Here is a 27,164-nt window from a genome sequence, read left to right as displayed (position 1 = left end):
TCCGTAGTCATCGCCTCGGTGAGGCCCAATGTACGAAGGTCTTGCCTCACCACCTCAGCCCAGGTCTTCCTGGGCCTACCTCTTCCACGGGTTCCCTCAACTGTTAGGGTGTGGCACTTTTTCACGCAGCTATCCTCCTCCATTCTCACCACATGTCCATACCAGCGCAATCGTCTCTCTTGCACGCCACAACTGATGCTTCTAATGTTCAGCTTTTCTCTCAAGATACTTACACTCTGACGGGTATTCACATTGACATTACACATCCAACGGAGCATACTGGCTTCATTCCTTGCGAGCTTACGTATGTCCTCAGCAGTTACAGCCCATGTTTCACTGCCATGTAGCATGGTTGTTCGTACGCATGCGTCATACAGTCTGCCTTTTACTCTGAGTGAGAGTCCCTTTGTCGCCAGCAGGGGTAAGAGCTCTCTAAACTTTGCCCAGGCTATTCTTATTCTAGCAGCTACACTTTCAGCGCACCCACCCCCACTACTAACTTGGTCGCCCAGATAGCGGAAGCTATCGACTACCTCTAGTTTTTCACCCTGGAATGAGATAGAAGTTGTTTCCTGTTTGTTTGCAGTCTTTGGCTATGTATTATATTAAAGTGCCAACAATAGATTCCTGTGGTATAAAAAAAAACCTCATGCTGTAGAAAGGAGATGGTAAATGTGTGTGATAGGGATTCAAATGAATGCTACTGGCATGAGCACACAAATGCTTTTGGTGCACACATAGACAACAATTAGCTGTGTGGGAGAAAGTGGAGGTATATGGGTATATGTATGCACATGCTAGTAATGTTTGACTTCTCTTTCTCTCACTACCTGGCAATTTAATGCATGTATCTTAGAGCTAGTCATTTTTGTGAAGATTGTATATCCACCTACTTTTTCTGATATCTGTCTATCATATTAAAGTATGATTGATAGATTTCCATGATATAAAAAATTTGCCTTGCTGTGGAAAGGGGATGGTAAAAGTTTGTGTGTGAGAGAGATTTAAAGTCTATATTAAAATGTTGGTGATAGATTCCTGCGGTGTAAAAAAATCTCATGCTGTGGAAGTAGGATGATAAAATTGTGTGTGCAATAGAGAAAGAAATTTAAACAAAGGCAACAGGCATTTGCTCACTATTGGTGCATACATGCAGCAATTAACTGTGTGTGAGATAGGGGATGTAAATGCATGCATGTCATTAGTATTTGTGTGACTCTTTCTCTCTCTCACTATTTACCTGAAGATATAATGCATGCATCTTAGAGCATGAAGATTAAATGTCTAAATTATTTTATTACTGGAAACAGAGTTTAGTATGTTACAGCAGACAATGATCATAGTGCACAGCAGTAAGAATTGACTCAAGAAAGACGGAAGATTCTGAGTAAGACTGGGGAGAGAAGAAATAAGAATTAGGAATAAAGAGACAAGAATCAGTAATGATGAAAGGCATTGACTTGGAGCAAAAGGAATAAATTCAATGCAAGAAATGGAGCTAGAAGATGTCATCTGACAAAGCTGAGGCAGTCAGGGAAAGAATGAGAATTCTTAATCAAGAAAGTAAAATATGAACAATGAAGCAAGAATATTTTACTTCAGGCAGAACAAGAAAACAGGTGAGAGGAAAAAACATGACCAAAGAAAATAGACATGATTTCCTAAAATTAAATCAAAAGATTATGAAGGAGATGACAGGGTATTATTACTGAGTGTTATGGCTGACACTGTACTATAGAATGGGTTGTGGAATTTGCACAGATACTCTTATTTTAATTTAATACTGTTTCGTTTGCATATACTAAGTTAATTACTGCTCAGCAAGCTTTTCACAATATCAGTGAATGTATTCAATTTCCTATAAATCAGAGGGGAAATGTTTTGTTTAGGCATGTAACAAGTGGATACACATCATCAGCAAGACTCAAGAAGGCTGAAACATGTCTGGCACTCTCATGAGTCATGACTGAGGTGATGTTCACTTCACTCTTATATGTAGTGTGTTTTTAACACATGTCTATGAAGGGATTTTCTCTCAGGCAAAATCCACAGCATCATGCTTTTCAGTCGTGTATGTATGTTAAACAATGTACACAGATGACTATATAATATACAGGTATATATATATATATATATCACACCTGATGAGGGAGAGGGAGAAATGTACCCCTCAGACTGGTGACCTAGATGAATGCTTGCAACACAGTGATTGCCATTAAAGCCCTCAAGGACTGATTGGTGGTTTTAAACTGAGCAACAGATTGTGTCTTCTACAGTGTAAGCCACAATAGGATTTGAACTCAGAATGCAAGAAACCAGAATCTATGCCCTAAGGCATTTCTGTTACTGCTTTAATGACTGCCATTTGACCATGTATGTTCTTGTGTTAAGTGTGATGTATTGAATAATTTATTTTCTGTGTGGTGTGTTGAGTCACTCATACACTGTGTCATGTATTGATTGATTCATATACTGTATTGATATACATATACTTTGCAGTGTGTTGATTGATTCTTATACTCTGTGGTGTTTTGATTGATTCATATACTATGTTGTGCTGATTGACTCATTTACTCTGTGGTATATTGATTGATTCATATACTGAGTAGTCTGCTGACTGATTTATGTACTTTGTGACTTGGTTGATTCGTATTATGTGTTAATTGATTCATGTACTGTGTTGCCTGTTGACTGATTCACATGATGTATGAAGTGCTGATGGGTTCATGTATTACGTAGTTGTGATGATTGTAAATCTCTGTTAACATGTCAGATATATTTTAATGTGTATTTTGCTGAGTAATTGCATTTCAAATCCCTCTCACCAACAACATTAGCCTAATTTTAAAGATTTTTTTCCACCTCAATTCAATTTACACACCTTTTCAGATAATTATAGCTTACTCTACATTTGGACAGATCTCTTGTTCCATCCTTTATTTATATTTTGACAATTGTGCAAGCTGTTGTTTTAACTGCATTTACATTAACTACGTCAGTGTTTAACCCTTTAGCATTCAGATTTCTCTATCAAATGTGATGCTTATTTATTCACTCTACAGGGTGGTTGGTGTTAGGAAAGGCATCCAGCCATAAAAATCATGCCAAGACAGACACAGTAGCCTGGTGTAGTCTTCTAACTGACTGGCTCCTGTCAAACCATCCAACCCATGTCAGCCTTGAAGGCAGATGTTAAACAGTGATGATGATATTGATAAAAATTAGTTATGCGTTACCTTGTAGCTTTGAGATTTCAATGTTGCGATTGTTTATTGTAGGGTGAGTGTGAGAAGCTGGATCTGGCCAGTTTAAAGATAAAACAGATTATTTTGGCCAGATATGCTCAGTTTAAATGTTAAAGGGCTTCTTTTGAATTAAAGCTTTCTGGGCCTGTCTACAATACTCAGTCCATGCTGTGAAGCGGCTGGTTAAAGGATGGGTATCCAACTGTTAAGGCCATGCAAAAAAATGTCATACACAACAACAGATACTGGCTGTTTTCTCTGTTGCTGTGTGTGTAGAGGATTCCTGAGAAAATGTAAGATGCTATGGGATTTGGTTAGCCCATCTCAACACGGAAGAAAAAACTCATGTTAAATAATTCTAAATTAGGCACAAGGCCAGCAGTTCTCAGGGTAAGGGGATTAGTCAGTACTGTTGACCTTATTCCTAGTACTTGACCGGTACTTTATTTAATTGACCCTGAAAGGATGATAGGAAAAGTTGATCTTGGCAGAATTTGAACTCAGAATATAAAGAGTCAGAAGAAAGGCATTCTCCTGAATGCTCTAACAATTCTGCCAGCTCTCTGCTCCACTCATTGTTGAGTAATTTTGATGACAATGGCTTAGAAAATTGCTGTAGGTTTACAGGCATGGAAGACTGGCCTACATGCTTTATTGAGCCCCAATGTAGTGTGTCTCATACTTTTAAGTTCAAATTTTGTCAGAAACACTGCTTCCTTTCATCATTCTATTATCAATAAAATGTATAAGATGTGATTTGGCTGAATAAATAAGGCATACTATTTTCTTAATTTCTGAGTTGAAATCTACTACAAATGTCTCTCTGCTTTTTCTAGACAGAGCATTTTATTTTCTATTGCCTCACTTCATTTACCTCTCAATAGGTACAGGTATCAGATGTACTTAGAATGATAGCTATGATAGACTGGCATCATATTCATGACGATTTCTTTCTCATCTATTTCACATTAAAACTATAGTGTTTCAATTAATGCTCTAATGACTGCCATCTTACTGCATATGTCTTTAAAAGCTAATTAGTGTTATATGGCATTTATAGTTGCAATTAAATATCACTTATACACTGAAATCAAATCAATTTATTGTACAACTCTTATAACTGGAGATGGGAAAGGGAGTGTGTGGTCCCTTTCATCCACTCCCACCCAAATGAAAAAGAGAAAGCACTATTAACTGCACAAAGTGAGTACTATAGAGATACACTCTGCGAGCACAGTTTGCTTTACAATTTATTTTCTCAATTGGAGCTATCTCACTTCATCTATCTTGAAAATTTTGTCATGATGATTTTAAAACTTCTGACTGAGACCTTTGGAAATATGCTGTGCGTGAGAAGACCCGGCAAGCCAAGTGAGCCCTAAATCCAAGGCCTCTGCCAGGGGTGTAGCCAGCCCACTTATGCGTACCTTTCCTACATTGGACACTGAACTCCGCTTGCGAAGACTTGTTGAGGCAAGTGAAATCGAAATCGAACTAAATTCGACGACTGGCACCCATGCCAATGTCGTCTCCTTCATTGGACACGAAACTCAGCTTGTGAAGACTTATTGGGGCAAGCAAAAGCGAAATCGGGATAGCACATGTGCCCAGTGTCGCCTTTCTGGCACTTGTGCCTGTGATATGTGTAAGGACTTTCGAGTGAGATCATTGCCAGTGCCCCTGGACTGGCTCTTGTGCAGGTGGCACATAAAATACACCATTTTGAGCGTGGCCGTTGCCAGTACCGCCTGACTGGCCTTCGTGCCGGTGGCATGTAAAAGCACCCACTACACTCTCTGAGTGGTTGGCGTTAGGAAGGGCATCCAGCTGTAGAAACTCTGCCAAATCAGATTGGAGCCTGGTGTAGCCATCTGGTTTCACCAGTCCTCAGTGAAATCGTTCAACCTATGCTAGCATGGAAAGCGGACGTTAAACGATGATGATGATTTTAAGAATATATTTTTTTGCTTTCTTTGAGGAGGTGATGGGGAACCATTTAAAAATTTATTTAGTGCATTTTGTTTTTCTTTTCTTTTTTTATTAACATTATTGCTCTCTACTTTGTGCTACTAATCTTCTCTACTTTGTGCTACTAATAACACAGCATGGGGTTTTTTTTTTTCTTTACAGTCATTCGAATATGAATAATCTGTTTTTGTTTTCTCTTACACAAATGTAAATACCTTCATGGCTGTGTGGCTGCAGAGTTTACTTTGTAACCATATGAGTTTTGAGTTCTCTCTCTCTCTCTCTTTCCCTGCATGGGTCTTTAAGCAAGTGTTTTCTACTGTAGGCTTAGGTCATCTAATTGCTTGTGATTAGAATTGGTAGACAGAAATTACATGAAGGCCCTTTGCATGTGTGTGACTCGTGGTCACACACACATGGCCAGTGCCAGTGACACGTAAAAGGTACCCAGCGAAAACAGACAACTGGAGCCTGGTGCAGCTCTCTGGCTTACCAGCGCTGGTCAAACCATCAAGCTCATGCCAGTGTGGAAAACAGACATTAAATGATGATGATGATGATGATATATATATATATATATATATATATATAAGTAGTAGGGGTTGAAGTGAGAAGTATCGTCATCATTTATTGTTCACTTTTCCATACTTTCATAAACACAACAGAATTTGTTGAGGCAGGTTTTCTTCAGCCCATGTCCCTGTTGCCAACCCTTACCTGTTTTCAAGCACAATAATATTTCCCCATGGAAGACAGAAAATGAACATCACTTACATGATGGTGAAGAGAAGGGTTCATACACACACACACACACACACACACAATGGGCTTCATTCAGTTTTCATCTAGTCAAAGTTTTGGTCAACCCAGGATATAGTAGAAAATAGTTGCACAAGGTACCACACTGTGAGACTGAACCTGAGACCATATGGTTAGGAAGTAAGCCTCTTAGCCACACAGTCATGCCTGCATCTTCTCTTTGTGTGTGTGTGTGTGTGTGTGTGTGTGTGTGTATATATATATATATATATATATATACCAGGCAAACTGTCTTGCCTGGTCTGCAACACTCAGTATTCTTTCTCTGGATGTATTTCTGCAGCAAATGGGTGTTTATATATATATATATATGAGCAAAGTTAAGAGAACTTTTACCTCTGTTGGTAACAAAGAGCCTCTCTCTCAGAGTGAAAGGCAGATTGTATGATGCCTGTGTGCAAACAGCCATACTACACAGTGGTGAAACATAAGCTGAGACTGCTGAGGATATGCAAAAACTTGAAAGAAATAAAGCTAGTATGCTTCACTGGATGTGGAATATCAGTGTACATGTATGACAGTGTAAGCATCTGGAGAGAAAAGTGAGCATAAGAGACATCAGATATGGTACACAAGAGAGATGACTGCGTATGGACGAGGACAGCTGTGTGAAGAAGTGCCGACCTCTAACTGTGAAGGGAACCTGTGGAAGAGGTAAACCCTAAAAGACATGAGACAAGGCGATGAAGCATGATCTTCGAATGTTAGGCTTCACAGAGGCAATGACTAGTGACCAACACCTTTGGCGATATGCTGTGCTTGAGAAGACCTGTCAAGCCCATCAATCGCAGTTTTGGCCAGTGCCAGTGTCATGTAACTGGCTCTCGTGCCAGTGGCACATAAAAAGTACCCTTCAAACATTGGGCGATATGCTGTGCTTAAGAAGACGCGTCAAACCAAGCGAAATCATAGTTGTGGCCAACGCCAGTGTCACATACCTGGCATGTAAAAAGCACCCACTACACTCTTGGAGTGGTTGGCATTAAGAAAGGCATCAAGCTGTAGAAACCATGCCAAATAATTGAATAATTTTCAGTCAAATTGTCCAACCCATGCCAGCATAGAAAACAGAGGTTAAATGATGATGATGAGAAAGATAGATATACACACACATATACATGTATACGTGTGTGTGTGTATAGATAGATAGATACACACATACACACACACATATATATATAGTCAATTCAAACATGAACAAGCAAGAAAAAACACGAAAAAACAACGCAAGGACGTGGAATAAGTACAGTGTTATTATATATATATACACACATTGTGTGTGTGTGCCTGAATGTTTACATGACACCTCTTCACATGAAACTATTTGAACAAAAAAACAGTGGCATTTTATTGACATTCCCTGTTAAATTATTCTGTAGCTCTACACCTTCAAAGGCAGGTAAAATAAAAAATTTACTTGAAAAACAGGCAATGCTAGCATGGAAAAGTGAATCATAACACAAATCCAATTTTTGGTTGTAGCTATTACACTCTCTCTATTCCATTGTAAAGGTGCAAATCTTATTACTCTCAGCTCATAAAATCAGTGCAATTGGTGATCTTTTACTGTACATTTCTGATCATGAAAGTGAAAAACATTTATTTGAGAGCATGATTAGATATCTGTATATACTCTAGTCTAGTTTGAGCCTAAAGTAAGAGTATGATAAATTAACTTTAGTCTGCCTAGCTAGAAATAAGTTGCCACTTCATGATTTAAATGAATGATAAGATGGGCATTCATCTGTAGAACATTTGCCACAATAGTCTTTATCTAAATATGTTACATGAATTTGACTTTAGGCACAGGCATGTGTGTCTAAGGCGTTTAACCATGGTTGTGTCCCACTGCATACACCTTGGACAAGTGTCTTCTACTATGGCCTCAAGCCAACTAATACCCTGTGGGTGTATTTGCTGAACAGAAACACACATTCCAAATATTTGGAATAGGTACCAGAACATCTAGTAATGTTAAGCTCCATGCCATTATCACCAATTTTCTCAATAAGACTTGCCATTGGATCATGACTTTTATTCTAGTTACACATTGTATGTAATACTTGGTAGAAATAGCAACCAAATCTCCCTCAAATTACACCTAATTATCTTTTTAAAAATATCCTCGAAATGCTTCCTCTTATCTTACAAAAGGGAAGGGTACATTGAGCTAAGGGGATGCATATTATCTGAAAAAAAGATGAGATTGTCACAGTTTGCACATCTTTTATCATAAGTTTATTGAATCAGGCTAACTCGGGACTAAAAATTCTACTACTTCTGCTGCTATAACAGTAATTAAAAGTTGAAGTTGATGTATTCTGAGATAAACCTCAATAGGCTTAGCAGAAGTTAGTTTTGTGTCAGTGATAACAATGTAGAAGGATGAGAGTCTTTCAGACATACGCTAGCACTGTTAGAAGAAAATCTCTTCTAAGCAGCTTATCTTGTTTGGTACAGCCAGCTCAGCCCTGAGCAGATATATGACCAAAAGTATTTCTGCAATATCATCTTGTTTGTCTATGTATTTATCCAGTAATTTATTTATTGCAGATATAATAATGTAACAAAGACAACATGATCCACTGTATCTATGCAGGACAGTAGGAATTGATTTGAGGGAGATTTTACTGCTATTTCACATTGGTTTAGTAACTATGTAGATGTTCTCTCATGTTTTTATTTTATATATATTTCTGATAGGGAGTGGGGGAGATGTATGAAAATGCCAAACATTGGCAAAGATATATTGTGGTGGAATTAAGAAGTTTGCTTCACAGTTATATGGTTTTGGATTCAATCTCACAATGTAAAACAGCCATAGGCAACTTGCAGCCAACAAGAATTTCAGAAAGGCACACCTTATGAAAAATTACCTTGAACTTTTTTTTTTTTTTTTTTTTTTTTAGTAGTATGGCCCACCTGATCAGGGTCCGTGTCCCATGCAGCCCACTTCTCAAAAAAGGTTGCCCATGCCTGATGTAGAACCTTGAGGATGCGTTTTCTGCTGTAGCCTCAGGTTAACCAATAGCTTGTTAGTGAATTTGGTGGATATTTACCCTTTAGTGTTCAGATTAATCTGTCAAGTGAACCGCTATTTATTTACATTGTTTTAAATAAATCCTGCATTATCTCTTAGCTTCAAGATTTTGATAAAGTAATTTATTTTTTACTTGTTTCAGTCATTTTAACTGTGGCCAAGATTTTTTTTTTTTTTTAAGTCTAGTACTTTTTTTTTTTGTCTCTTTTGCTAAACCGCTAAGTTACAGGGGCATAAACACACCAACACTGGTTGTCAAGCGGTGGCGGGGGACAAACACACATACACACTGGGCTTCTTTCAGTTTCTATCTACCAAATCCACTCACAAAGCCTTGATCGGCCTGAAGCTAAAGTAGAAGACACTTGCCTGAGGTACCACACAGTGGAGCTGAACCTGGAACCATGTGATTGGGAAGTAAACTTCTTACAGCTACACTTGCATTTATTGTTTATTTTTAAAAGGGTATTGTAGGGAGGTGTGATAAGCCAGATCTGGCCAGTTTTGAATATGAAACAGGTTGAATATTTGAGCTGGTTATGGCCAGTTTAAATGCTAAAGTGTTATATTTACATCAGTATAAAACCTGTTAATGTTATGTTTCTTTATGTCTAGTAACTTGGCAGTTTGACACAAAGGAAATGGAAGTTGGTAAGATTGACTAAACTCTTGAAGGTGCTACTGCAGTCTGTAACCAATCAAAAAATAAAAGCATAATGTCATTAGGCCTACTCTATCTAATGACAATAAGGTGTGATAATTTGGAAGTTTGATGTCAAAGAGATGTGTGAAAAGAGATAAAATGTATTGAAATTTTTTAAATGACAAGTTGTGAGGAAAAAATACGACTACAAAAATAAGCATAAACCTTTTTTTAGAATATACTACAATAAAAAGATTTTTTTATGTCGATTCAAACATTAGTAAAGATTAACATTTTGGGGGGGAAAATCAAATTTATGTGACAGCCCAATAATTTACATAGTTTGAGAACCAAGGATTGATTAATGATTTATTTTTAACATTTTATTAATTGATTCAGTCATTTGACTGCAGCCATGCTGGAGCACCACCTTTAGTCGAGCAAATCAACCCCAGGACTTTATAAGCCTAGTATTTATTCTATCAGTCTCTTTTGTTGAAGCGCTAAGTTACGGGGATGTAAACACACCAGCATCGGTTGTCAAGTGATGCTAGGGGACAAACATATACACACACATCATCATCATCATCATTATCGTTTAACATCCGCTTTCCGTGCTAGCATGGGTTGGACGATTTGACTGAGGACTGGCCAACCAAATGGCTACACCAGGCTCCAATCTGATTTGACAGAGTTTCTACAGCTGGATGCCCTTCCTAATGCCAATCACTCTAAGAGTGTAGTGGGTGCTTTTACGTGCCACCGGCACAAAGGCCAGTCAGGCGGTACTGGCAACGGCCATGCTCTCTCATACACACACACAAACACATACACACACACACACACACACAACGGGCTTCTTTCAGCTTCCATCTACCAAATCGACTCACAAGGTTTTGATCGGCTCAAGGCTATAGTAGAAGGCACTTGCCTAGGGTGCCACACATGGTGATCTCATATCAAGATAAACAGCACATAACCTTGAGGGTGGGGCCCAGTTAGAATTTTCTTCAAGTCAAGTAGCCCATCCTGCTCAAAAGGTCCCTGAATAAGATTTAAGGACATTGAACAAAACACCCATGTTTCCAGAGGTGAATTATTCAAACCCCAAAGAGTTCCTCTCAACACATGGCTATGATGCTCCCCCACTACTTCTGCTCATGATCAGATATGCACATATCGTCAGCCACTAAGGGGCATGCTCAACTGGTTATGGTCAAACAACTGACAAGCAAATCTGTAATATTGAGCAGAATATTTGCTGTAGCCCATCTTTTATACCAGAACAAAACCTGTACATTATAACACTTCTAATCAGTTAAGATCAGAAGTCATGTGAGCCACTGCATAGTGAGCTGGCAGAATTGTTTGGCATACTGAACAAAATGTTTAGCAGCATTTCTTCTGGCTTTACATTCTGAGTTCAAATTCCACCTCAGTTGACTATGCCTTACATCTTTTCAGGGTAGATAAAATTAGTGCCAGTCAAGAACTGGGGTCAGTGTAATCAACTAGTTTGCTGTACCAAAATTTCAAGCCTTATAGTAAAAAGTATTATCATCATTAGCCAGGTGGAGGTTGTTAGAGAATTAGAAAAATGCCATATGGTATTTAAATACATGTCTATGTTGTGAGTTCATTTCCTTCCAGCCTATAAAATAAATGTCAATTGAATATTGGGACTCATGTAATCATCTGACTCCTTCCCATAAATTTCTGGCTTTTGTACCTATATGAGAAATCATCATCGTTATTATCATTATTATTATATAAGGCATCAAACTGGAAATTATTAGCATGCTGGGTAAAATGCTTAGCGGCATTTCTGCATAGATGAACTTTGCCTTTCGTCCTTTCAGGTTGATAAAATAAGTACCAGTTGAGCACTGGGGTTGATGTAATTGACTTGCCCCCTCCCCAAAAATTGCTGGCCTCATGCCAAAATTTCAAGCCATTATTATTATTATTATAACAGCAGTGAATTAGCAGAATCCTTAGAGCATCAACGAAAAACTGCCTTTGAGGTATTTCTTCCAGCTTTTTACATTCCAGTTTCCAATACCACAATTTTGCCTGTATCCTTTCTTTCCGAGAATCTGTGGATTTCAACTCAGCAGGGTTGATAGGTTCTGACAAAATATCTTGCAATATTTAGCTATGTCTGAGTTCAAATCAGGCCAAGGTTGATGGTAACAGTTAAGTCCAGCCCTTCCTTTCAAAATTGCTGGACATCTACCTAAATTAGAAACCATTACTACTATTACTACTAGTAGTGCCAGACCTTCATGCCTAGCTCAAATGTGCCCTACATTTTATGTTGGTTAACATGACACATCCAATAGATCCTGTTTTCACCATTGTGTTGTTTGCTTTTAATGTAATTACCATGAAAACTTCTAAAATAAACAAGCTAGGCGGCAAAAGCAATACAACTTGCTCAAACTATTGCAGTTTACTCTATGTCACAACAAGGAATACCTTTTTTTTTCCCCTTTATATTGGTGGAGGCATGACTGTGTAGTTAAGAAGCTCACTTTGGAACCATGTGGTTTTAGACCAGTGTCTTCTACTGTAGCCCTAAGCCTACAAAATGCCTTGTGAGTGTATTTGATAGAGAAAAATCGTGGAAAAACCCATTGTGTGCGTGTGTGTGTGGTATGTCTATTGAAAGCTCTGTTTACAAACAATGTTTCAAACATAAAATGTCTTGGGTGATAAACAGTGTCTCAAAATAATCAACATACAAGTCAGTGCTCGATTTTCACCATGCCTCCTCATGAATTTTCTATGGGAAAAATAGTTTTGGTTTACAAACATTTCAGGGGACAAATTGTGTGTGGGTGGGTAGGTATGGTATGTAATTTTTGTCACTTTGTTATGCTACTCTCACTCCAGCTCGTCTACCTACTCATTCACCTTTTCTGTTTATCCTATTTTGTCTTTCATGTTCACCTTGTACCTTGACTTCACATATCTCTCCCCCACCTCCCATCCCCAGATGGGCAAGGTTTGTATTCATTTCTTCAGCAAGATACCTGCTCTTGTCCCACTGTCTCTGAGACATAATTTACCTTGGAAAATCCACTACTGAATGTATTAGTCACTATCAGCGTCGCCTTACTGGCACTTGTGCCCGTGGCATGTGTAAGGACTTTCGAGTGAGATCGTTGCCAGTGCCCCTGGACTGGCTCTTGTGCGGGTGGCACATAAAATACACCATTTTGAGCGTTGTCGTTGCCAGTACCGCCTGACTGGCCTTTGTGCCAGTGGCACGTAAAAGCACCTACTACACTCTTGGAGTGGTTGGCGTTAGGAAGGGCATCCAGCTGTAGAAACTCTGCCAAATCAGATTGGAGCCTGGTGTAGCCATCTGGTTTCACCAGTCCGCAGTCAAATCGTCCAACCCATGCTAGCATGGAAAGTGGACGTTAAACGATGATGATGATGATGAATATCATATCACTGTTTAAGGCAATGAGCTGGCAAAATTGTTAAAATACTGGGCAAAATAGTTAGCAGTATTTCATCCGTCTTCACATTTTCAGTTTAAATTTTGCTATGATCAACTTTGCTTTTCATCCTTTCACAGCCGATAGAATAAGTACTAAAATTGTTGGCCTTGTGCCAAAATTTGAAATCAATATTATACTGCTGTTTAATTTCATCCTTCTAGTTAGTTAACTTAGCTTGTTATCTTTCTAAGGTCATCAAAATAAGTAGAATATAGAAGTAGATTCCCTAGAATGGTGGTTCTTGAACAGTGCAGTGGTACATCAAAAAGCTATCTAGGTGTACTCTGGAATTTTAGAAATAAATAATAAAAAATTAAATTAAAAATGGTTTAGAAATTCCAGTCTAATGCTTGAGTGTCTTGAAAACCACATTATTGTTAATTTTGCTGTCATATAATTTATATAGCATTATAAGCAATAGTTTTCAACATTTCTTCATAAAATTTAAACTTTAATAACAGTTTGTTTCTTTAACTTTCCATGTAAAGTGTGCTAGTAATTTTTTTGTCTCAATAATTTGATCTCCTGTGTGCCACTACAAAGTCAAAAAGATTGAGAACCACAGTGTTAATCACCAGACTGAAAAACTGCTTGTTCCTAAGGCTGTCTTGAAAGCTTTATCTCAGAAAAAATATTTTTTTAACATTTTACAAAGTATCAAATGAGAATAATTAATTTCAGTGTGTGTGTGTGTGTGATATACACTTGCATGTGTGAGGTGTGCATATATGTATATGTGATATTTGTACACACTCACAGCCTTGTTTACATTTAGACAAATTCTATCATTGACACATAGAATATAATATGTAGTGTGTGTGCTTATGATAAACTTGTATGGTTACTGGCTATTTCTGCCCTGCAGTAGTTACTTGCTTGTTTATCAATCAGTTACTTGGAAACTAATAAAAAGAAGAGAAAATAATTCACAAAATCAACAAAACTAAAGAAAAATATGTTGCACATAGTTGGTATAGTTAAGAAGTAAATATCTCTTTCTGTGTAACTGTTCTTGTTGTTTAGCCCCAGGTCATTACTTAACAAGCAAAGTTATGATCAAAGGCATTCAAACCATGGTAATTCTGTTATTTTCAAGAATAATGTACTTTGGTATGTACTATCCTTGATTGTGTTCTTTGAAGGAGATTTTGCTCCTATTTATTACCTCCCATAATTCTATTAACTGGAATTTTTTTATGAAACTTTGATTTCTAGCATAAAACAGCCTTAGAAACACACTGGAATGGTCAAAATAACATTTTAAATAGAAATAAGCGAGATATTGGGTGAAAAATTAGCAAACCTCATTTGAATATCGGAGAAATATACCTAGTAGATATAGCAAAAAGGTTAGATATGTGTAAATATTGACGGATAATTACGAAATTTGTAATTTTTAAGTGATCTCATATGAGATCACTGGTAGGTAACGGGTTAATAGCAGGTCTAGCAATTATGTAGAGGTTCTGTCTTGATGGCTTCTGCATGACACTTTAAAATCAGTGGCACATAAACTTATCTTTATTGACTCTGGGAGAGGAGGGGAAACTTTGAAGTTGTACTCTTCATACTTTTCTCAAGATAGAAGCAGCAGAGGTATTAGCATTGTAATTTTAAGTGATAATAACTTCACATACTTGAAATCAAAACTGGCTTCTAAACTGTTTTCGGTATGATCTTGAGGCATGGGATATTTTTGGTGGAGAGGCTTGAAGTATGAAACCCAAGTGTTTATGCCTATCCAAAGAGTATTAACTAATGTAATTGAAATGAAATGACCTTAACTACTCCTAAAATGACCAACAATCAAAACCAGATTGTGAGGACCTCTGAAATCAAAAATGTGTATCTATCTGTTAGAAGGAAACGTCTGTGTGTAGTAACTCAACCTACTGAAGGTAACAGCCAAATCTTCTTTAAATCACACTCATCTTGGGAAAGACAGCCTTAACTAGCCATAAAAAGACAGGCTCAACTTGGCCACAATGCTTTTGATCATGGGTTTGCTCAATCAGAGTTGACCTGCAGCTAGCACCTGGCAAATGAATGCTTTGATAAAAAGTAATGGATCTTCTTGATCTAGGCTGATGACCAAAGTTCAAAGACTTGGGCCCACTGAATGCTTGCTTCTGACCTCATGCCAAATGCAAACACTGTCATCATAGCTATATCTAAGTTTGTTGTAGGTTAATATTATCAGTAGCATCTAAATGGCAAACAGTGGTATAATGAACTTATATAAATTTTAGTAAACAAAACTTAACGATTCTGAATAAGTAGGGGAGATAATTTGAATAAATTAATATTTCTTAATGAATGGTTAATGATTTTTGTTTTGAAGTCTAGTTTGTCCCTTGCCTTTTAAATGAAATTCAGATAGTCATTTTTTTTCCAGCATGATAATTCATTAAGAAATATTTTTTATTCTTTTTGAAATTATCTCCCTAACATTCAGAGTTGGTCACAATCACCACTAGGCTTTTATTTACTTCCTCTGTCTGCAAAGGCACTTTTTAAAAATTAGAAATTTATCATGTACAACATTCAGTACACTCCCCTTCAAAATTCATGTCACTGACCCATTTTGAGTTATTTTCTCTTAATTTGTTTTCTACATGTGTATGTCTGTGTGTGTGTGTGTGTGCGCACATGCGCCAAATATTTCCTTATTCTAAACACCATCTTAACAGATAATTTTACCACATTCTTCATTATTTTCTAAATCAATTGAAACAAAAACAATGTATTTTAACAGAAATATGGTAACAAAAGGATTAAAAATTTATATCTATTCATTACCTTGAAAAAAATTGCTTAATCAGTTCGTGTGTTAAATTGTTTGTTTGTTTTTGTAACTCAGCCACATATAATTCAGAGGGATATTTTTTTTTTTGTCTTTTGCTTTTAGGTGCATCGTTGGCGATGTGGTGCCAGTATTTGGTGGTCTTCTGTCATAGCAATCATTGTCTCACTAGCTTATATTGTTATAACATACTTTCTTCAGCTGTCAGGTAATTTTCTTTTTTTTTTTTTTTCTGTGGGTTTACACAATTATTGGTACAATGGCTGAACTGTTGTGGTCATGTGTTGGGAATTTGTATTTGGAGTGGGGTGGGTAGGATTGAAATAATGAAAACTACATTAGCAAATGCTATATCGAAAGATAGAAACTCCAAATTCCAAAATATTCTCGGGAAAATTAATAAAAAACACTTTCAAAAGATTCTTATTTACAGTTTTAAAAAGGTGTTTATTGAAGAAACATTAAAACATATTTATGTTAGAAACAAATAAATGTATTACAATGATACAATTCCAAAGACAATTGAAAATGTAAATAGCTTCATCATAGACTATTTCCATTCTTCAAATGCTCCTATTATTGAATATTAGTGAATGATCAAGAGATCAATTTTGTAAAATAGAAATGTCTTATGCACTTGCTTATCTCCCTTCATAGTGTTCAGCTTATGATTGGTTCGTTCCACAAAAGCATTTGTTTTAATTTTAGCTGTTATAGTTTATTCCCAACTGAATTGTTAGTTATAAGTAAATTATTAATGAGGCTATAGAAATTGAATCCAATAATGATAAATATGCTGAAACATGTTTACAGCATGAAAGTTTTGACATTCTTGGGTTGTGTATATTAAAGTATATTTGGTATATAAATTTGTTTATATTGAAAGAACAATAGTATATTTTGTAATTAAACTATTTGTTTTCAATTGCGTTTAGTACCATATTCCAGTAATACACTTTTTCTCAAATAAGCTCATTTATCTAACTTCATGTCCACATATTGTTAAGTTGTGGTGGACTCTTAGTTGAGTACCAGGATGTACTCTTTTACTTGTTTCAGTTATTTGACTGTGGCCATGCTGGAGCACCGCCTTTAGTTGAGCAAATCAACCCCAGAACTTATTCTTTGTGAGCCTAGTACTTATTCTATCGGTCTCTTTTGCTGAACCGCTAAGTTACAGGGGTGTAAACACACCAGTATCAGTTGTCAAGTGATGTTGGGGGGACAAACACAGACACACAAACATATACACACACCGTCTACCAAATCCACTCACAAGGCTTTGGTCGGCCTGAGGCTATAGTAGAAGACACTTACCCAAGGTGCCACGCAGTGGGACTGAACCCAGAACCATGTGGCTGGTAAACAAGCTAGCTACTTACTACACAGCCACTCCTACACACATATATATATATATAGTTCAAATTTATAGAAAAACAAAGACAAGTGTAAGAACAACAAGCAAGTGTATTAGTTTGATGCTTGGGAAAAATGGAGAAGTCTTTTATGTTTCAAGCCTACATTCTTCAACAGAAAGGAATAAGAGTAAATAACTAGAGAGAGAATGAAATAAAATGTGCTGAGTTCAGAGGTCTAACACACACACACACACACACACACACACACACACACACACACACACGTAAAAAAAGTCATTTAATGTCTGCTTTTCTCTGCTTGCATTAGTCAGACAAGAGTGCATTAGGGCATAGCTTTCCATGGCCAAATACCTTTCCTGATGCCAATCTCCATCTGTTTCCAAGTAAGGTAACAAAATCCTCGTCTGTTAAACAACAAACAGGCCAGATATATGGTTACACAAAGAACTGGAAACAAATGACACCTTATGAATTAACCTTTTGTTTACAAAGATCCCTTTTGCAGTGAACTGCCAGCAAACAACACCATTGTTTATAACCAGTGAATACACCTGAAGACAAGGGGAAATATAAACTGACTCGTACATGGTAGGCATCTGTCTACAAAATTCACTTACAAGGCTTCAGTCACCTAAGAACTACGGCAGAAACCTTTTACCCAAGGTGCCAAACAGTAGGATGGAACCCAAAACTACATGGTTGGGAAGTAGAACTGCTTAACCACTTAGTCATGCTGGCACCTGTGTGTGTGTGTGTTCATGAATTTGCAAGCGTATATAAAATTTGCTTGCTTCTACAACAAATGCAGTGTGTGTGATGTACACTCATATATTGTCTTTCTTGATGACATACCTACTTCATGAGTCACTCATCATTTATTTTGTCCCATATCTAAACAAAAGGAAGTTATTAATATACTTATGTCATGACCTTATGAAAGTCTGTTTTCATGGGTGTTTAGTTAAAATGTCAAGATTTGATATGTCACACTTCTATACCTGCTTTCTACCCAGATAAAATGTGGGTTAATAGTCACTCAGGGTCATCAGAATTTTCTCTTTTCTAGTTTTGGCTGAGTCTTTCTTTCTTTTCTCTGACAGTTTTTATGCAGTTTTATATTCTGTCAATTTCATTTCCTTTGTGTTTGTATTATTTGTGTTGGTGTAATCTATGTGGGCATATTTAAGGTGATATCTTACGAACTCCTGTCACATTCTGTGAAAAATACCAATGAAATATATGGAAGAAAGTTAGGTCTGCCTTTATTGAGCAAACCTTTGATCAACATTCTAACTATGGCCATCCCGCCCACTGCCCTTTATAAAGTCATATGTAGTTGCATAAATTTATTCCAGAATATTACTGGTGCTTATACTGTAAACCTTACAGGTGTAGCAAACTCAATAGAGGCGGAGAGAGAACGTAAGATCGTTTGCCCGAACATGAGAAATTATTGATTTCTCATTGGTTAAAAATTACTGCCCATATACGAATTATGAACTTCGTTGAAGAAATCTTTCACGGGGTTACGGTTCTATGATTCGTGTATGAGTAGTTATAAAAACCCTGATTTTCGGCCAAATCTCCAGTGTTCGTTGGGTTTTACTCAAGTCCGCGACACTCACCCTTTTGAGTATAGGCAAATATATATGTCATGTTCAATACTCAAATCCGACAATATTGAATTGTCGTGAAACCTTATTAGTTAGAATGAGAAACTAGTTAATGATAAATTTAAGTCGTAAATTCTCTACGATGAAATGCTTTGTTTCTAAATATCTATAATGTAAAAAATATGTATATAATAAATTAATGTAGAAACTTAATTCCTTTTACTTCTCGTTTCTTTCAACTTGTTGAATTTATTTCTGTATATTAATGAAACTGTATTTTTTTTATGTGTAACGGTCAAAAGAATATAATCTATATCTTCAACATACATGCACGTAATAAACGCTCATCCAGCGTCTTATCATGTATACATCATAACATTTACGCAGCCTAAACTAAACTAAACTAAACTAAACTAAGAGTTATGCTTAGTGATAAATACTTATAATTAAGTTATAAGTAACGAAATTATCATTATAGCTTTTAATTAATAAACAATAAAATTCGTTATAACTTACGAATGAAAACATTATAAATAAAGATATAGTATATCTCACATTTCAACGACCTGTTGTCGTGATAAACAACCAACATAAAAAAACTGGTGTCCGACCTTTTTATAACACATAGAACAGGTACAGATGAGAAGGCCAAATCTGACAGGATTTCGACTTAGAGTTTCTCACAACTTTTTATCTTGATTGTCACAGGGCTTTAAGTTGATGTAAAGACTTTTAATAAAGGTTAAATTTAGGCGTAAAAATGTAGCATTATAAAGAATTATAAGAATATTGTCAATCTGTTATTAGGGATTTTTGAAAATGCATAGGACCTGAACTAGGGTTAACTTTCTGTCTTTAATGCTCACTGCATTAAACACCAAAAATAACTACTGTATCTTCTATTTCCTAATCTATTTTGCAATCTGCAGTGATAAGAGAGAAACCCCTCCTTAAATAACTCACTTGTCTTAGGCAAATAACTTTTCCAGATCTAACAAGTTAATAACTCATAATCTTGCATATAAATATGTGAATAGAAATGGGTAGAATTAACCATGTTTTCTTCAGTTCTATTAGTTTCCAGTAAATCTGTATCAGTTAAACAGGGTTACCAACAAAGTCATTGTTTACACCTATGTTGGTGTTTATTACTGATTCAGATACAATGTCTCATGGACAATTATTTAATTTGTCTTTTTCTTTTGTTTTTTTCTCTTTTCTTTTTCTTTATTTTTATGAAAGAAAGAATTGGCTTGAGGAAGCTGCTATTACTATTATTTTTATGTGTTGTTTGTCCTGAAGATAAAACATCTATGTTCTTGTCAAAACTGATTATTCTAAAATTATTTCCCATGATATCTTGTTATTTTTAGATTACTTTGGAGCCTATTTCACTCTAAGAGCCCTCTGTTTTACTATACTTGCTGTCTCTCTGCATGCCATATTGGCTGTCTATAATTCACATCACTATACAGGTAAGTTCCATACCAACAAACCCTTGTTATTTCATCACTTCTAATACCTGCATGCATGAATTTGAACTTCCTTTTCACTAGAAGGGTCATCCATGTATGCCAAGCCTAAGTCATGCTATGACATCTGTGAGGTATAATTCCCCATCAGTATTAAGCAGTTATTTAGCCAGTCTCAGAAATTTCTTGACTATCATCATCATCATTCACCTTTTAACATCAGTTTTTCCATGCAAGGAAGGTTTGGATGGTTTGACAGATGTCAAATCAGTATTGTGCCAAGCTTTGTTGTCAGCTTTGGCATGATTTCTCTGGCTGGATGTTCTTCTTAATGCCAACCACTTTACAGAGTGTACTACATGTCTTCTGTGTGGAACCAGCTCCAGCAAAATCACCAAGTAACTTGCAAAACAAAGACCTCAACTGAGAAGGGGATTGGTATTGAGGGAGGTGGCTTTGTGTCAGGGGATGAGAGGTTAAGCTATGATAGAGGGAGAGAAACAAGTGTCTTGCTGTAAAGGAGCTACATGGTTACCCCATTTGGAAAGAGAGAGTATGGTAATAAAGATGTACTAGGCCATACCCTCAAGGTACAAATAGGTGAATGTAAGGTGGGTGGTACAGAGGATTGGACAGGGTGGGTGACCAACTTCTCAGAAACATCTTCAATATGGCACACATAGTTTCATGAAAATTTGGGGTTTGTTTCAACCTACATTTAAATTGCTGATTTGGTATAAGTCTTAAGTGTTTTGATATTTTAGAGAATTACTCCCATATTAGTCAACAACAATTTTGACCAAATTTAGTAGCCTAATCAGTAAACACTCTACTGTTAGTTGATCGGGTTTTAGTTCACCTATGGTCTTTGTGTAGTAATCAAAATTTTCACATAGTATGTATGTGCTTGTAATGTGAATGTTTATATCTACACAAAGATGAGTAGAATAAAAAAGTTTTGAAATATTACAGTATTAGTATAGCCCTCTTAGGCTGTACCTGGCTTTAATAGCTGCTTTCATCTATGAAGTATTTTTCAAGTAATCAAGTAAGTCACCTGGCCTATGATATAAATTTTGAAAAACTTGAATAAATTCTTTGAAATTAGTAGTACAATAAAACTTGAAATGCTGACTGAAACAGATTATTGGTAATGTACTTTTAATCTACCTCTGTTTTTAAGTTTTTGGGAAAATTCAACATTAACTCTTTTATGACTATATTTTTAATGAAATACACTGCTTATATGGTTCAATTGATTTTGAAAGTAATCAAAATTTCGGATGGATTTAATAAAATAACTTTGTCATTAACAAGTGCATTAAGTTGCTATTTGGAACATAACTAAAAGTTCTTGCATAAAATTATGATGTAAAGTTTTAATTTAAATACGAGTGCATTAAAATGGGCCATTTTGTATCTTAAAACAAGTGATCTTCTCAGGTGGGTTGTATCCAAACGACTAAAGTAATACCACTGATATGTTCAAACACAAATTAATGGATTCAAAATTCAGTTTCCAGTGAAAACTTAGTCCATTAATATTCCTTTCTACTCTAGGCACAAGGCCTGAAATTTTGTGGGAGAGTGGGGCAATCAATTAGATGAGCTCAGTATGCAACTGGTACTTAATTTATCAACCCTGAAAGGATGAAAGGCAAAGTTGACCTCAGCAGAATTTGAACTTGGAATGTAAAGGCAAACAAAATACCTCTAAGCATTTTGCCTGGTGTGCTAACATTTCTGCCAGCTCGTCACCTTACTTAGTCTGTTAATATTGTCATATCATTATTTCCACTTGGCAAATCATTTTAGATATTTAATAAACACTGAATCAGTAAATTCATTAACACAGTTGTATTAGATATATTATTTTTGATTGTTTAATCAGGGGAGATTGCTTGGAAAGAAATTCCTCTCCAGACTAGAGACTTGTAGGTAATTTTTGAATATTTGTTCAAATTTTGAGAGTTGCCCTTTTTTTAAATACATTTTTTAGACTATTTTCCTAATATAAGGTTTTACTGATACCCTTCAACTTGTCTTTGGGTTGAAATTAGAATCATTATTTTACCATCAGAGTTTGGTGTTATAACCACTAATGTATTGGTTTGTCTCAGAATAACAGTGTTGTCATTTTTAGGTCTCTAAGGACCTGTCATCTAGTTTAACACCACCATTCAGATCATGAGTGTGCTGTGAGTTGAGTCCATGCCATTGCAAAATTTTGGGTCAGATATCTTTGAGAATAACAACTGCTCCTCCTCTAAGTCTTTTTTTTTTTCCACCTTTTTTAAATAGTCCAATGATTACAACAGTAGACCCAGAGCTAACTCCACAATATCACCTTAAGACAATTGAAGAGAAGGGGAAAATTTACAGTTAATATCACTATAAACTTACAGAAGAACTAGAGATCCTTTCTTAATAAATTATCTGTAGCAGATAAACCTTTTTATCCCATGACTTCTTCCTGTGTTGAACTTCATGTTCAATGTTTCAATGTCATTTATATTGTTTATATTCTGTTTCATTTAAACAGTGGTTCCTCAAATATCAACAACCAGGCTTAATAATGTCTTGGAGTTCTTCCGCATCCAATATATTCTCCAGGGATTTATCTATACCATTTCCAGTATGCTCATCACAGTATTTGCTTCATGGATAATGAAGGACTCTTTCTCCACACTGGCTGTTCCCTGTGCAGAAGATAGGTAAAGTGAAATAAATATATATATATACATACATACACACACACACACCGTCATTTTAACAAACACTTTTTCATGCTCAAATTTGTTGCGGCAGGTTTTCTATGACTAGATGCCCTTCCCATTACCAGGTAAGATATTTCCAATGACCAGACATGTTTTTATAGAAATTGGAAACAAAGGACACCACAGTGGCAGTCATTTTCAACTATCACCCAATGTCCAGGCAAGGAGACACTAACTCACACATAGATATATATATATTGAAATACACACACATATACTCACACAACAGGCTTCTTTCAGTTTCCATTTACCAGAGCTACTCTAGTAGAAGACACTCCTCCAAGATGCCATGCAGTGGGATTGAACCTGAAACCATGTGATTGGGTAACAAACTTCTTAACCACATGACCAATAGTCAGTTGATGATTCACTTCCACTTAGTTGTTATTCAGTATCATGCCACATGCTTTCATTCAAGTCACTTTGAAATTGGCCAGATGAGATCACATGGTATGAAAGTCTATCTAACAATAAGTGTTGGTCATCAATTAATTCCTAATAAAAATGTTCTACATCCTGTATTGAGTACTCTTTCATTTGGGAACAAAAACATACATATATCTAATACACACACACAAACACATATTTATGAAATTGAAGTTTCACTCATTGCTACTCTGAGCAATGGAGTGAAGCTTTGAAGAATATGTAATCCTTATTGTCTGAAGACAATATTTTTCGGTGCTGTATCATAGATTAGCACATGATATTGATAACCAACTGAATAGGGATCATTCTGAATCAACATCTTAGATTTAAGTGTCTAATCCATCTGTTTTTTAACCTGTATGTTCCAATGTCCTAGAGTGGCAATCACAATTCCAGGAGTGCTACAAGATTGTCAGCTTTATAATACTAAACCATATTCAGCATGAAACATTATTGAAATAAAAAGCAAACTTTTACAACAGAATATCCTTCTAATTGCTAATCACTCAACTCTATAATTAGAACTATAGTTACTGTTCCTATTTAAATCACAGTTGTTGTTTATTTAGCTCTAGGTCAACTTTGATTGAAATGACCTATGACCAAAGATGTGCCTTTATCATCTTTTGGTAGGTTACACATTGCCAATTGACACTAACTATAGAGTAGCTGCACCAAGCAATGTTCCCTCTGAGCTGTGTGTGTGTGTATGCATGCACATTTACATTTTGTAACCAACAGACAATGAAACTAATGATGCACAAGAGGTTAGTTGCTAAAATATAGTATCTAATAACTATGCTGTTATTCATTCAATGTGCATGTACTTTTGTCAATAATTATGCTTATTAAATACATTCTGTGAACACATATCTTTGTCATAGAAAATTAGAGGGAATGTTGGTACCAAGGTTTCAACTGGTGTTATTATTCATATATATATATATATATATATATATATATATACATATATATATATATCTGTGGTCAAAGCTGTAGATCAGGGATTGAACTTCACAGTTGTTTCAGAATTAGCTCTTCATCCTCCTAACCTTTAAAGACAGTGAATTTTCATTTAGTTAGGGAGGGTGATAGAGTTGGATTGTTTTGGCAGGGTTCTTTATACTGACAGATTAACATCATTATTATATTTTCTCACATTAAATTTCTTTATTTAATAAATTCTAGAATTGAAAAGTATAATCTTTATGATACTAACTCTCTTCATTTCTTTTTGCTACAGTCATTTCCTAGTTTGTCACTGAAGACTTCATATCATCTTTGTAAAATGATTAAAGAGGGGATACTGAGAAGGATTTGAAATTAACAATGCAAATTAGCAAAGCATTTATGAAGTCTTTATTGACACTACTGCTGTTTACAGTTGTGAACTGTACGTCTTCATGATACCTATTTAGTTATTGAGAGATTAAGAGTTTAGTGCCTTGCTCAGTGGCTTGATGCACTATTAATTACAAGAAACAAGCTTTCACCCAGTGGACAAGATATTCTTGGTACACAAATATGATTTAGATAGCTTTGATATTTGATTTAGTTATACTTCTACCTCCACATAATGACAGATGACACAAGCCAATGAGGTAGCTTACCAATGAGAGAGCCTTTCTAGAAGCTAAATTTTCCCAAATCAACCTTCTCAACAAAAAGGAACAACACATTGGTTAATGTAATACTAGTTCTACATGTATTGCGTCCTGAGAGGGAGAGACAGGCTAACTGCAGCTGGATTACTTTTGAGCATAAATCTACTTAATCAATGCAGACCAAGTTAAACTGCAACAACAAATAACAAAATGTGTGCACATACACTCACACCATCTAAATGGAGTTTGTTATATTCTTCCAGCCCTGCCATCTACCTGAATGACAACAAACTTTTCTTACTGACTGCAGCCATTTATCATGGATTGTTGTTCCATCTAAGGTTTTATAGGAATCAGTACAACTATACACCTTTCAAAATTATACAGGTAAGTTCATTCTACTGGAGTTTCTGTTGAAAATAACTATAAAACTACATTGTTTTTTAAAGTTTATATTTCATAACTGTGTCTGCATAGAATTTATTATCATCGTTAAGATCAGACTATTATACATTTATCATTTTACTATTATTATTTTTTTTTTTTTTCATAGTACTCTTTACTCTTTACTCTTTTACTTGTTTCAGTCATTTGACTGTGGCCATGCTGGAGCACCGCCTTCAGTCGAGCAAATCGACCCCAGGACTTATTCTTTGTAAGCCTAGTACTTATTCTATCGGTCTCTTTTGCCGAACCACTAAGTTACGGGGACGTAAACACACAAACATACACACACACACACACACACACACACACACACACACACACACACACACACATATACGACGGGCTTCTTTCAGTTTCTGTCTACCAAATCCACTCACAAGGCTTTGGTCGGCCCGAGACTATAGTAGAAGACACTTGCCCAAGGTGCCACACAGTGGGAATGAACCCAGAACTATGTGGTTGGTAAGCAAGCTACTGACCACACAGCCACTCCTGCGCCTATACATTAAAGTTTTAGTAACAGCTCACATACTGGCTTTGATTCCCAATCTGAATTATTTCAGTTATGTAAGTAATGTCCTTGAAAAGGATATGAGCATAACCCCTCTCGTTTCTTTTCTATCCAAAATCAACCATTGACAGACACCACTGATTACGAATAAATATCTCAATTGACTTTATTTATCTCAGTTATAGGAAATAAATAAATATTGGTTTCTTTCACATATATAAGGCTTTTGTTGTATAGGAAATGGAAATGAGGATGTATAGCTTTCATACTTTCATTAAAGATTTTAATGGTGTAAGTTAAATGAAATTGTTACTATCTCCAAGTCAAAACTGGGTCATAAGTTCAACTTGCAAGAATCTTACCTTGGCTTTCCAGTACTTGACATTGATTGATAATACTCTTACTGGTGACAACTTTTACATGTACCTTTCGTTTATGAATGACCATAGCTACTCACTTGCAATGCATCCAGAAACATCTATTTGAAAACCACTTAACATCTTTTCCAGCAAGCCAAGTTCTTTCAAGTTAAAAGTCAACTAGTTCCAGTATTATTTGAATCTGCTGCTCAAATTTTCAAACAGCTGCTAGGTTTTTACCTGATATTCTACTTTCTTGGTAAGTTGATCTTATTATTACTTATCTACCTCAGACACGCAGCTACACTACCCAATTCTGCAACATTATACTAAGTGATGAAATTGTGAAAATGGTGGTACACCAGGTTAAATACATATTTTGATGCATCTATTTACCACCAAAATTTGTGTCTTTCCCATGACTATTTCCTAAAATGCGCAATTGTCATTTTTATCTTTAATCGACCTGTTATTTTATTTTTATATATATATATATATATATATATGTATATAGGTGCAGGATTGGTTGTGTGGTAAGTAGCT

General features: G+C 35.9%; 1 protein-coding gene across 3 annotated transcripts in view; it reads left to right on the top strand.

Annotated features, from left to right (window-relative positions):
• The window catches only part of LOC106870733 (nucleoporin NDC1-like), a 57,424-nt gene that overhangs the window by 5,089 nt on the left and 25,171 nt on the right, over positions 1–27,164 (top strand). Inside the window, exons 2-7 of one of the 3 annotated variants that reach the window (XM_014916908.3) lie at positions 1,311–1,619; positions 16,136–16,238; positions 20,396–20,497; positions 23,037–23,208; positions 25,568–25,691; positions 26,772–26,880. In XM_014916908.3, the coding sequence (XP_014772394.2) occupies positions 1,578–1,619; positions 16,136–16,238; positions 20,396–20,497; positions 23,037–23,208; positions 25,568–25,691; positions 26,772–26,880 (652 nt within the window). In that variant the 5' untranslated portion in view covers positions 1,311–1,577. Of the gene's footprint in view, positions 1–1,310; positions 1,620–12,120; positions 12,569–16,135; positions 16,239–20,395; positions 20,498–23,036; positions 23,209–25,567; positions 25,692–26,771; positions 26,881–27,164 lie in introns of those variants that run through there. The other 2 variants (XM_052967178.2, XM_014916907.3) reach the window with 2 other exon arrangements.

Source organism: Octopus bimaculoides, chromosome 4, assembly GCF_046866305.1.
Source record: "Octopus bimaculoides isolate indiv1 chromosome 4, ASM4686630v1, whole genome shotgun sequence".
NCBI classification, from domain to species: Eukaryota; Metazoa; Mollusca; class Cephalopoda; order Octopoda; family Octopodidae; genus Octopus; species Octopus bimaculoides.
Note: the sequence above shows the minus strand (reverse complement) of the source record. Positions and strands in the feature narration are given on the sequence as shown.